We start from the raw sequence: 11,532 nt of genomic DNA on the forward strand, positions 1-11,532 counted from the left end.
AAATCTTCATCCAAATCGAGGTTAGTGATCACTATTCTGATGTGCAGAAGCTGTTTTTGCTCATAGGAAATGCTGGCGGAAATATTCGGCACAAAAAAAGTTAAGATCAGCGTAAAAAAACACACACAAAATAGCAGGATTGGTCAGGAGCCAGTAAGATGGAAGCTATCCACTGCAGCCCCACAACAGGTGCATGGAATGAATCTTCTCATTATATGAGCTGCCAGAGCGCAGCACTGTTCAGGAGTTGTGGTTCTGAAACCAGTGACCAGTCAGTTTATGGTCATCGCAGCGCTGTCCATGGTGCTGAATGTTTGCACATTCCCTGAGGCTACTTAGATTCACTGCGGATTCTATCATTTCAGTTCCAATAGACAGACAACTTGTTCTGGCAACTCAACGACACACAGGGCTGTGGTGTCACAATACTATTTTCCAACAATCTTTTTTAGCCAGCTAGGTACCCTGTAATGCGTGGAACCAGCTTCCCCCTGAAGCTTGGATAGTCCCTGCCTAAACATCTGAAATTGTAGGTCTACCCTTATCTTGCCTACATTTGACATTTTAGTCATTTAGCAGACGCTCTTATCCAGCGCGACTTACAGTTAGTGAGTGCATACATTTTTCATACTGCATCAAGGCCTACCTGTCTATTGGAGACACACGTTACAATAGACTACGTATTTACATTACAGTCAGCTGTGGTAGACCACAGTGCAGCCACACAGTATAGGCTGCACAGAAACTACGAATTTTGATGACTTGCCTCAACTTGGCTTGGATGCCTTCTTCATTCTCATGTGAGTCAGAAATTATGTCAGTTGCATAGCTCTAACCTGTTTCACAGCTTGCAGCGGATGTAGCGTGGGCGGACGTTTGCAATTCATCACAGCTCTTCCGAGAAGTGATGCGGTTCCCAGTGCTCTCAGCTGCTAGGATGAACGGTGTGAAGCGCACTTTATTTCAGTTTCGCTAGACTACTCCGCTGCATTGTATTGTAGGAGAACAATTAAAAAACGTAGCTAGCTAGCGGTAAAATCGTCATTTCACAGAAGTAAAACGAGGTTACATTGACAGAGGCACAAGCACAGCAATGGCCCTGAAAAGAATTCATAAGGTAAGGAAGTAACGTTAGCTTGCTTCCGTTCCGTGCTAGCTAACAGGCTATCTAACGTTAATCTTTAGCCGCTTTTGGCCTTCACTTTTTAGGCACGCTTTCGAGCTACTTGTAGGCTACAGCAAGAAGAAAGATTGCTAGCCCAAATTACCTAGCTATTTGATACCACTTTCGTCGTCTGCCGGCTGGTCAGTGGCTACCAAAGCCATATATTAGCTAAGTTAAATATGGCTGGTGGCTACTTGTGATCACAGATATATATTTGCTTTTGAAAACCAGCTTGCTGGCTACTAGCCTAAGTAAAGGTAGCTCGCACAGTTTAGCGACATATTACAACATCGATAACTAATGAAGGTAGCTAGTTAACAAGCTAGCTAACTTGAAGTTATTTGCTACTAGCTAGCTAGGTAACAGTTAATGTTAGTTAGTTTGATTTAACAAGCTAGTTAGCTCGCTAGTTAACGTTAGATATTTAAGAAATGCTATTATTAACGGTAACGTTAGCAACCGAACTAGCTAGTTATGTAGCTAGCTAACGTTAGGTAGATAATTACTGGTGTGGTGATAGCTGTATACAGTAGCTAGCTAACGACCTAACATTAGCTCGCTAGTTTGGCTAGCTAGTTTTAATCATAACTTGATAAGTGTAACGTTAGCTGACGTTAGTTTCGGGGAAGTCCTCAGTCCGTCATAGGCCTGCTATTCCTGGTTCCTTGCAAGTAACGATACTGTACTACTTAGCTACTTCCTACTGTAGTAGTAGTAGTAGTTCAATTTAGTCCAAGTCAAATCACGTTTGGCATAACGTTAGCTAAGTTAGTTACAAATCGGCTAGCTCTAACTTTGTTCTACCATTGTCTTCAGTATCAAAATTAAGTTATGCTCTGCTGCTTTCATCTGACACAGGCTGATCAATGATAATGATCCATGAAAATGATTGATGTTGACAGATTGCTACAGTAGACTTATTTGAAAGGAAAATAAAATAAATATCCATCAATGTCATTCTGAACATCCCCGTGTTTCAATTAGGATAATTAACTGACTTTCAGTTGTGTTGCCGCATAAACGATGGTCAGGTCTGACCACGATGTTGTTGGTGGACCTTGACATTAGTTTAATATTGAAATATTTGTTGTCAGATGATGTAGGCCGTAGCCCACTATTAGACCTCTGATTTAATTATTTCATTAATTAATAAGACGAGGTCTAAGGGCATTCCATAGTGACTGCATTCGAGAACTCATGGTCCAATGGCTGTACCTGCTAGCAGCACAGCCTGGTCTCATAGACTAGATGTAACATAGTAAATGTAACTATGGGATACTCAAATTGGTATGATACACTATATATACAAAAGTATGTGGACACCCCTTCAAATTAGTGGATAGTGCTATTTCAGCCACACCCGTTGCTGACAGGTGTACAAAATCGAGCACACTGCCATGCAATCTCCATAGACAAACATTGGCAGTAGAATGGCCTTACTGAAGAGCTCAGTGACTTTTAACGTGGCACAGTCATAGGATGCCACCTTAACAACAAGTCGGTTCGTCAAATTTCTGCCCTGCTAGAGCTGCCCAACTGTAAGTGCCTGTTATTGTGAGGTGGAAATGTCTAGAAGCAACAACGGCCCAGCCGCAAAGTGATAGGCAACACAAGCTCACAGAACAGGACCACCGAGTCCTGAAGCATGTAAAAATAGTCTGTCCTCGGTTGCAGCACTCACTACCGAGTTCCAAACTGCCTCTGGAAGCAGCATCAGCACAATAATTGTTCGTCGGGAGCTTCATGAAATGGGTTTCAATTGCCGAGCAGCCGCACACCATGTGCAATGCCAAGTGTCGGCTGGAGTGGTGTAAAGCTTGTAGCAGTGGAAACGTGTTCTCGTGGAAACGTGTTCTCTGGAGTGATGAATCACGCTTCACCATCTGGCAGTCCAACGGACAAATCTGGGTTTGCCAGGAGAATGCTACCTGCCCCAATGCATAGTGCCAACTGTAAAGTTTGGTGGAGGAGGAATAATGGTCTGGGGCTGTTTTTCATCGTTTGGGCTTGGCACCTTAGTTCCAGTGAAGGGAAATCTTAACGCTACAGCATACAGTGACATTCTAGACGATTCAGTGCTTCCAACTTTGTGGCAACAGTTTGGAGAAGGCCCTTTCCTGTTTCAGCATGACAATGCCCCCGTGCACAAAGTGAGGTCCATGAAATGGTTTGTCAAGATCGGTGTGCAAGAACTTGACTGGCCTGCACAGATCCCTGACCTCAACCCCATTGAACACCTTTGGGATGAATTGGAACGCCGACTGCGAGCCAGGCCTAATCTTCCAGCATCAGTGCCCGACCTCACTAATGCTCTTGTGGCTGAATGGAAGCAAGTCCACGCAGCAATGTTCCAACATCTAGTGGAAATCTTCCCAGAAGAGTGGAGGCTGTTATAGCAGCAAGGGGGGGACCAACTCCTTATTAATGTCTGTTAGCTAATGAGTCCTGCAAAGCAGGCAGGTGCTGCCGCAGACGGGAAGTAAAAGAAATGTGTGCGTGAGAAGCTACAACAAAACATTGCGATGCATATTAGATTTTGATTTGGGGGCATCTAAATGGGATTTAATTGTTTATTTTCACTGCTCGGTGATGCAAACGGCAATTCTCCAATCAGAACCATCTACCGATTTATGGCTCAATCTTCAGACACGGGACAATTGCTATTAGCAGGTACAGTCATTGGACCATGAGTTATCTTCAACGTAGTAGCTATGGAATGACCTTAGACACCTTGTCTTATTAATTAATTAAATAATAAACTAATATTGGGTTAGCCTAGGCCTATGAGCTTAGGCCTGCTACTTCCAGCCCACATTCAGCGTTGGAGACATGGTATGCAGTTTGGCTGAACTACTGAAACCATACATATTGAAACAATACATATTGTTAAAGTATTATACTTTTCTGAAGAAATTAGAGCTCTTTTCTTTGTCCCTAGGAGTTAAATGATTTGGCTCGTGACCCTCCAGCACAGTGCTCCGCAGGACCTGTTGGAGATGACAGTAAGTCTCCTCAACCACTCAACACCACCACCCACAGTTCACCGTCCAAAGCACATCTCTAACACCACCTATTTCATTCAATGTTCTTGATAAGATTATATCTTTGTTAATCATAGAAAACAGGATTTGACTCCAAAAGAAAACTGTTGGCAATGAAATGTAGCCTGTAGATACAAGCCAATAATGATTGATGACCAGTGGTCTTCTGCATCTTGGCACGAAAATCTAATTTAAACAATGTACTTTATAAAGGTGCTTATAGTGTATTAAAAGTGTTTTCTCTCTTACTTAGTGTTTCACTGGCAGGCTACAATAATGGGACCAGTAAGTATACCCTCCTGTTCTTTGTAGTTTAGGGGTTCACAGCTTTTGCTCTGGGTCATGTAGTAGTAACCATCTATTTTCCTTTCTACAGAATGACAGTCCGTATCAGGGTGGTGTGTTCTTCTTGACCATTCACTTCCCCACTGACTATCCCTTCAAACCACCAAAAGTAAGGGATGTGTCCTGGAACTCAGCTATACATTAGAAAAGTGTTGGCAGACTTTTAATGGAGCTATGAACTAGACCTATATTGATGGAAATAATAATAATTCACAACGGTTTGTTTTCAGTATATGAGATGTAACTGACAACCAATTCTGTCCCGTCAGTGTGCTAAAGGAGATGATGTAAATGCAATACATTTGTGAGATACAGTAAAAACAATGTGTCCTCTAAAGGTTGCATTCACCACAAGAATCTACCACCCAAACATCAACAGCAATGGCAGCATCTGCTTGGACATCCTGAGGTCGCAGTGGTCGCCAGCACTCACCATCTCCAAAGGTAAGCCCAGAATGGGGCTCTTGGTTTATGTTTTGTATGTGGGTCTAGATCATTTGTTTTGGGTAGTTTAAACCAGCATGGTTTTGAATGTTTCACAACAGATTCTGGTAAGTACACTACATGACCAAAAGTATGTGGAAACCTGCTAGTCAAATATCTCATTCCAAAATCATGGGCATTAATATGGAGTTGGTCCCCCCTTTTCTGCTATAACAGCCTCCACTCTTCAGGGAAGGCTTTACACTAGATGTTGGAACATTGCTGCGGGAACTTGCTTCCATTCAGCCACAAGCATTAGTGAGGTCGGGCACGGATGTTGGGAGATTAGGCCTGGCTCGCAATCAGCGTTCCAATTCATCCCAAAGATGTTCGATGGAGTTGAGGTCAGGGCTCTGTGCAGGCCAGTCAAGTTCTTCCACACCGATCTCGACAAACCATTTCTGTATGGACCTCGCTTTGTGCACGGGGGCATTGTCATGCTGAAACAGAAAAGGGCATACCCCAAACTGTTGCCACAAAGTTGGAAGCACTATGCATTGATACAGGTATCGTTGTCCTGGAATCCGCCAAACCCAGATTTGTCAGTCGGACTGCCAGATGGTGAAGTATGATTCATCACTCCAGAGAACGCGTTTCCACTGCTCCAGAGTCCAATGGCGGCGAGCTATACACCACTCCAGCTGACGCTTTGCATTGTGCATGGTGATCTTAGGCTTGTGTGCAGCTGCTCTGCCATGGAAAAGTTATTGTGCTCGTTAGTGAGTCTTGTAACCAAGGAAATGTTTGCCCTGCTTGAGCTGCCTTGGTCAACTGTAAGTGCTGTTATTGTGAAATGGAAACTTCTAGGAGCAACAACTGCTCAGCCGCGAAGTGGTAGGCACTTACAGTTAAAAATCATCGGTCCTCTTTTGCAACACTCTAAACTGCAGTCTAATGGCCTTACTGACTTACTGAAGAGCTCAGTAACTTTCAACGTGTCACTGTCATAGGATGCCACCTTTCCAACAAGTCACTTTGTCAAATGTAATTAGTGCCAATGTTTGTCTATGGAGATTGCATGTATGTGTGCTCAATTTTATACACCTGTCAGAAACGGGTGTGGCTGAAATAGCCGAATCTACTAATTTGGAGGGTTGTCCACATACTTTTGTATATATAGTGTATGTCCCAAACTATGCTCATTAACAGGTCAGAGATGTACATTGATTGTCACAGTAGATTGTCAGAACTGTGTTGACTCTGTTGTCTGTCATCCTACAGTCCTCCTGTCCATCTGCTCACTTCTCTGTGACCCAAACCCAGATGACCCTCTAGTGCCTGAGATCGCACGCATCTACAAGACAGACAGGGAAAAGTAGGTCTTACACAGTTTCAATATTCCATTTTTTTTGGGGGGTACAACCTGTCTGCTACAAGGATAACGATTTTTTATTTTTTATCCTCCTGTCATTCCAGATACAACAGAATAGCCCGGGAATGGACACAGAAATATGCTATGTAGTCTCAAGGCATTACAGTGGAAAATCTGCCTTTTATATTCAAAGGCTTGGGGAGCTTTGAATGAAAAGAGGAAAAAAGTATTGTTGGTTTCCTTTGGAGTGATTTCTTTGAGCCACACCCTCCCTCTCCCTACGCACTTGACCTCCTTCCCGCTGCCTCACCCCCTTCAACCTGTCCAGCTGCCATGATGTACATATTTGAGACTGCAAATTGTATACCCCTCCACTATGTCCAACAGGACCTATGTAGGACCACTCTTATTTGATTCCAAGAAGCATTCCTTATCGTTTTTATGAACCCATGGTTTGCTATCCCAAGATTGAGGGATTTTATGTCTGTGCTTTGTTTCTCTGGTTGTTTTTCTCCCTCTGTGCTTCCAGCTGTCCTGTGAGATGATGAGCGGGGCGGCAAGAGAAGGGGCTTGGAGAATGTTTTTGTCTATTCTATTTGGCTATAATAAGAAATAGCCATCAATCTGTCAATGGTTCTGGAAACCTCTAGGGGACTTTCTCTGTTTGGCAATGGGATGCCCAGGATCCCGCCTCATAGCCCCTCCACAATATGAATCACTGTCATTTAAGATCATTGTTAGGTACCCATGGACCCTTCCACACTGTATGATGTGGGACAATAAAGTAATGAGACAGATATCTATATATCTACTGAATATTACATCCAAAATGACTGTTTTCCCTCACCCTAGTCAAGCGAAATACTCTTGTAATGTTGATTTTGCTAAAGGAATAAGCTAGTACCCTTTTAGATTGCCACTTGCACCTTCATCAAATTATTTTAGTTCTCTCAATTGTGTCAAGTCTTTGTCTTCTGGGTGATGGTCTGATTTTAAAACGGCCAAAGTTTGGATCCAAGTTCGGCAGCTAAATTGGGTGGTACTAGTAGACTGAAATGGTATTAATCCAGCTTGATCGTCAATTTTTTATCTACATTCTTTCTCTTTGGCTTCAAGTCCAGCCTGAAAGGACAAATATTTGGCATTAGTAATAAAGCATGTTGTTTGAAGGCAACGCCAAAGCTCTAAAATGTTTTAAGCAAGAGTAGCACTAGACAAATATGATGGACTTAAACTGTCTAACCACAAGTGGGCTAAATTGAAGGAAATCAGTCAGATTGGGGTGTATTCTCATAAAATAAAACGGTGACCTCATTATTCTGTAATCACACTTTGTATATTTGAGCTGCAATTGTTGACATTGAAGCTCCAACGACTCCCTGTCTGGATCTCAGAACCCTGGACTTGAGTTCCAGACAAACAAACTTCTGTATATTTAATTACCTGAGAGCTCGTTGAGCTTGTGTCTTAATTAAACTGTAATAAACATGATTATTAAAGTTGTGGGTTATCACTGTTTTATTTAGTATTGATGCACAAATGTGTGTGCATTTGGAATTTATTTGAAGGCTTTCTCATTTTGAAAAGTGATTAATATTTTATACAATTTGTTAGTTTTGCATGTGCCCTATTCATGTTCGAGATATATTGCTGAGGTTTTGATAGCAACAAGGAAACCTACTATTATTATTCCACCTGATTCATACCAGCACTTTGTCTCACTCAGTCCCCTTTTACAGCAAACTCTACACTGAGGCTTAAGACTTCACCTAGTTGTTGTTCTTATTACTGCCAACTCATTTAATTAATTATTGCATTATTTGAAGCAAAGTTACAGAACCTGCAACTACTCTAGCCTCGATTTCCAGTCGTATATATTAGTGCTAAGCTGCTATGATAGTTGGAAGTATGTAATATTTAAGAAACAACTGATGTGAGCAAGACTACAACAAAGCTGGGCCAAGATCAGCATAATATACTTGGACCTATTCACCTGCCTCACCATGACTAAATTATTTCCAGGTAGTAAATTCGATTTTTCTATATATTTTTCTGCCACTAGATGGAGCTCTATCATTGGGTTTGGCAAACATTTTAGTTAGATTTTTCATAATGTACCTAACTGTTTGTGCCTTTCATGAGGGCCACAATCAGCTAGTCACTGTGGAATGTACAGGATTTGTGGAAGTATAAATTAAGTTAAATGTCATTAGATACCACAAACAGTCATTATATAGATATGACCTATAACCTCTATGTCCATATTATGGGTCGTTTGTGGCCTATTACATTTTGAGTGCAGAGAATGAACGTGTGATTGGTTGCTGCCTGAACAGCAAATCGTTGTTTAAAGTTCCACCAGTGTTGACCACCAGCAGCCCACTGCAGCTTAGAGCGATGAGGATCAGGTATAGTCTACTCCACTGCATGTTTAAGTCCTATACTTTGTGGTGAGGAAATGTACCCACATCGAAAACCCATATAACCTACAAAAATATGGTTATTTAATTCACTCCAGGGCCCAACTCTAATGTCTGTGTCCTTGAATTTGGCAACACTGAGGGGACTGATGAGCCAAGAGGAGGAGCAGAGGGGAGGGAGGCATGGATCAGCTGCAGCCACAGAGAGAGGTGCCAGACAGATGAATGGGATGAGCCTCTTGACTAAGACAAGGGGCATAAGGTGGGGAAATCAACAGAGGTGAGGTAGTGATGTGGGGTTAGGCTGGCCAGAGGGGGAGTGGGAGAGCTTGCATAGCTTGAAACTTTCCTTAATGTCTTAGAAACCGGACGTCCATCTATCTTTCTCCACACACTCCCTCTCACTCCTCTTTTATGTTGTTTTTAGGTGCTCTTCTGTGGCACTGGTCATGTGTGCAGCTGGAAGAGGCCGTGTAACACTAATGCTCGGCCGGCTCAGGAAAGTACTCTGCCTCGCTTCGCACAGAGCGAAAACAACAAAGAGCTGAGTGTGGCTGCAGCCCCAGGCCTCAGCTCGCCCACCAGAACGTCTCCTGTCACAGCTTGCTGCTCACTCCTACCAATGGCCTCTCTCACTCACTCACTTTATTTCCACCTCTCTCTCTGACTGACTCACCACCCACCACGTGAAAAAATGTCATTTTCGAAACTTTGATGCCTAACGTGTGTGTGAGAGAGAGCGCGCGAAAGATTGACTTCTGAGGGTCAAGAGCAGGAATGTAGACAAGCCTAGAGCGGACAGGAAGAATGTGGTCGGTCTGGGCATTGTAAAAGGAAAAGCGCCAGTGCACTTTAGGATACCAAATCCAAGTGAGGACTGAAGTCTGCGTGCTTTCAATCAATTTGAAATGAGTGGGCCTATGTGACCAATTGCAAGAGTTGAGTTATAATAGTGTAACAACAACACATTTTGGTAACGTGGTAAATATGGACCACTTGCAGTGCAAACGCCAACGCGCTGGGTCAGGCTTCCCCAACTGGCTGCCAGTGTGGTTTTATTTGGCCCCCAAGTTTTCTAAGCAAATAAATAAATAAATAATAATAATAATTGTTTGTGGATTTTTCATTGTTGGACATAAATGACTGTAAAAACATCAGGAAATCAGCGCCAAGTTATTTTAATTTAAGAAATCTCTTCCCAAAGTATTCCAACGCATAATAGAGAGACGTTATCATATACAAATGTAATCAAGGTTTGAAATAATTATATTTTAGTCAAACATTATATCTGTTTGGGCTTCTTGATGTTAATTTGCAGTCTACAAATTATTTGTAATTATGTCGTCCTCGTCGTCGTCCCCCTGTCCCGTCCCCACCATCTGCTCCAGAAAAAGTCGGCCCGAATCTAGTTGATGATCCCTGCCCTAGGTCTACTCCACTATGCACATGCCTCAGAGCTTGGAGTCGGTATGGCTGGTGGTTGGCATTAAAGTAATTTCCAAAGGCGCAAATGATGACGAGGGGATTGGCATCTGCTTAATATGAGATAGGGTGAGACCAGGCATATTGCCAGAGCCATGCTAGACACCAGAGATTACGAAGCAATGCGTGTCCAATTTATGCACGTTGTCGGGGAATGGATGCGTCCATTGTGCAATTACCTCGAACAGAACCATTGCCTGCACCGCCACTCAGTAAACATAATCCTAGAGAAAAAATAAACTAATAATAAACTTAAAACCAAACAAATAAAAGTCGTTATAGGAGATAATCGTCCAAACAAACAAAAGCAATGGAATGCAGATGACCTTTTATCACATTTTGCTATGGTATTTAAATAAAAGATAAAGGTGCTACTGCTACCAACAGCCCACTTAAAACACGAACATATATGTTGAGGATATAAGCGCTTGGCTGGGTTACAACAAATGGCATGTTAAACAAACAGGGAGAGAAGTAGTCACGAGAAACCAAAACCAAGCGATTCACAGGGCTACATTAGGTGGTCATCCTTGAGCTTAAGGCCTACCTGTCACGTGCTCTTCATTAGTGATTTAGCCATATAACAAGAGTTGAATGGCGCTTAACAACAATTCAACTTTGGTTTCAAACACATTCATTAAGTCTATATTTGGTGCGTCAATGGATGGCTCTTGGGTGTCCAAATAATTCCAATGTTTAAATATTATGCAATGCTTCAACATTGATGATAAAGTTGGTTATTTTTATAGGTCATGTCATGGGGATGTCAATTACAATTAGCGTTTACCAATTACATTATTTGTTATTCTTTTTGAGATGTGAGCACAATTCACATTAATGCATTACTCATTACGCATGAAGTTTCTCTGCTTACACTTTATAGTAAACGCAGCCTTGCTGCGTTTGGTGACAGATAAAGGTTTACTATTCACTGTGTGTGTATATTTGTAAGCGGGTGTATTTGTGTGCCGGAGAAGGGTTGGCTGGCTAGTACCAGTGTTAGAACAACCCCTCCCCTCTCTCTCCCTCTCTCGAGCTGCCGCGTTATTTTCCGGCTCGGAGCCTCAACCGCACGGCTCGATCGATTCGCATGGATTGTCCCCGACGAGCTGCTCCACTTTCTAGCCAATGTCAGCCCGTCTGCGATCGGGAAGGAGAGAAATGAAGGAAAATCTCTGCCGCCCTGGCGGTGTCATTTCCACACACTTCGGTTGGCCGCCTGCCAGCAGACAGGACATTCGAAAGAGGTGGAGTGGACTCCTGGTTTGAGCGAGAAGAGGAGCC

General features: G+C 42.7%; 2 protein-coding genes across 3 annotated transcripts in view; one reads left to right on the forward strand and one right to left on the reverse strand.

Annotated features, from left to right (window-relative positions):
• The window catches only part of LOC121541954 (serine/threonine-protein phosphatase 2B catalytic subunit alpha isoform), a 96,731-nt gene extending 95,809 nt beyond the window's left edge, over positions 1 to 922 (reverse strand). The window contains exon 1 of the mRNA XM_041851365.2: positions 837 to 922. The gene's annotated coding sequence lies outside the window, so the exon portion shown is untranslated. The remainder of the gene's footprint in view (positions 1 to 836) is intronic.
• Positions 780 to 7,849, forward strand: LOC121542082 (ubiquitin-conjugating enzyme E2 D2). 2 transcript variants are annotated; one of them, XM_041851533.1, is made up of 7 exons: positions 780 to 800; positions 4,104 to 4,167; positions 4,460 to 4,491; positions 4,583 to 4,660; positions 4,890 to 4,995; positions 6,256 to 6,349; positions 6,451 to 7,849. In XM_041851533.1, coding segments are annotated over exons 2-7 (357 nt in total). In that variant the 5' UTR covers positions 780 to 800; positions 4,104 to 4,166; the 3' UTR covers positions 6,497 to 7,849. The 2 variants fall into 2 exon arrangements, with proteins under 2 accessions (XP_041707467.1, XP_041707466.1); XM_041851532.2 differs by lacking the exon at positions 780 to 800 and adding an exon at positions 901 to 1,117.
• The last annotated feature ends 3,683 nt before the right edge of the window (positions 7,850 to 11,532 follow it).

The sequence above is a fragment of the Coregonus clupeaformis genome, chromosome 27 (assembly GCF_020615455.1).
Source record: "Coregonus clupeaformis isolate EN_2021a chromosome 27, ASM2061545v1, whole genome shotgun sequence".
Classification (NCBI taxonomy): domain Eukaryota; kingdom Metazoa; phylum Chordata; class Actinopteri; order Salmoniformes; family Salmonidae; genus Coregonus; species Coregonus clupeaformis.

Bases quoted from the DNA above. Each gene is read 5' to 3' on its own strand.
- LOC121542082 (XM_041851532.2), top strand. From the start codon at position 1,094: ATGGCCCTGAAAAGAATTCATAAG. The intron at 1,118-4,103 runs GTAAGGAAGTAA...CTTTGTCCCTAG, and splicing joins CCCTGAAAAGAATTCATAAG to GAGTTAAATGATTTGGCTCG. The intron at 6,350-6,450 runs GTAGGTCTTACA...CTGTCATTCCAG, and splicing joins TACAAGACAGACAGGGAAAA to ATACAACAGAATAGCCCGGG.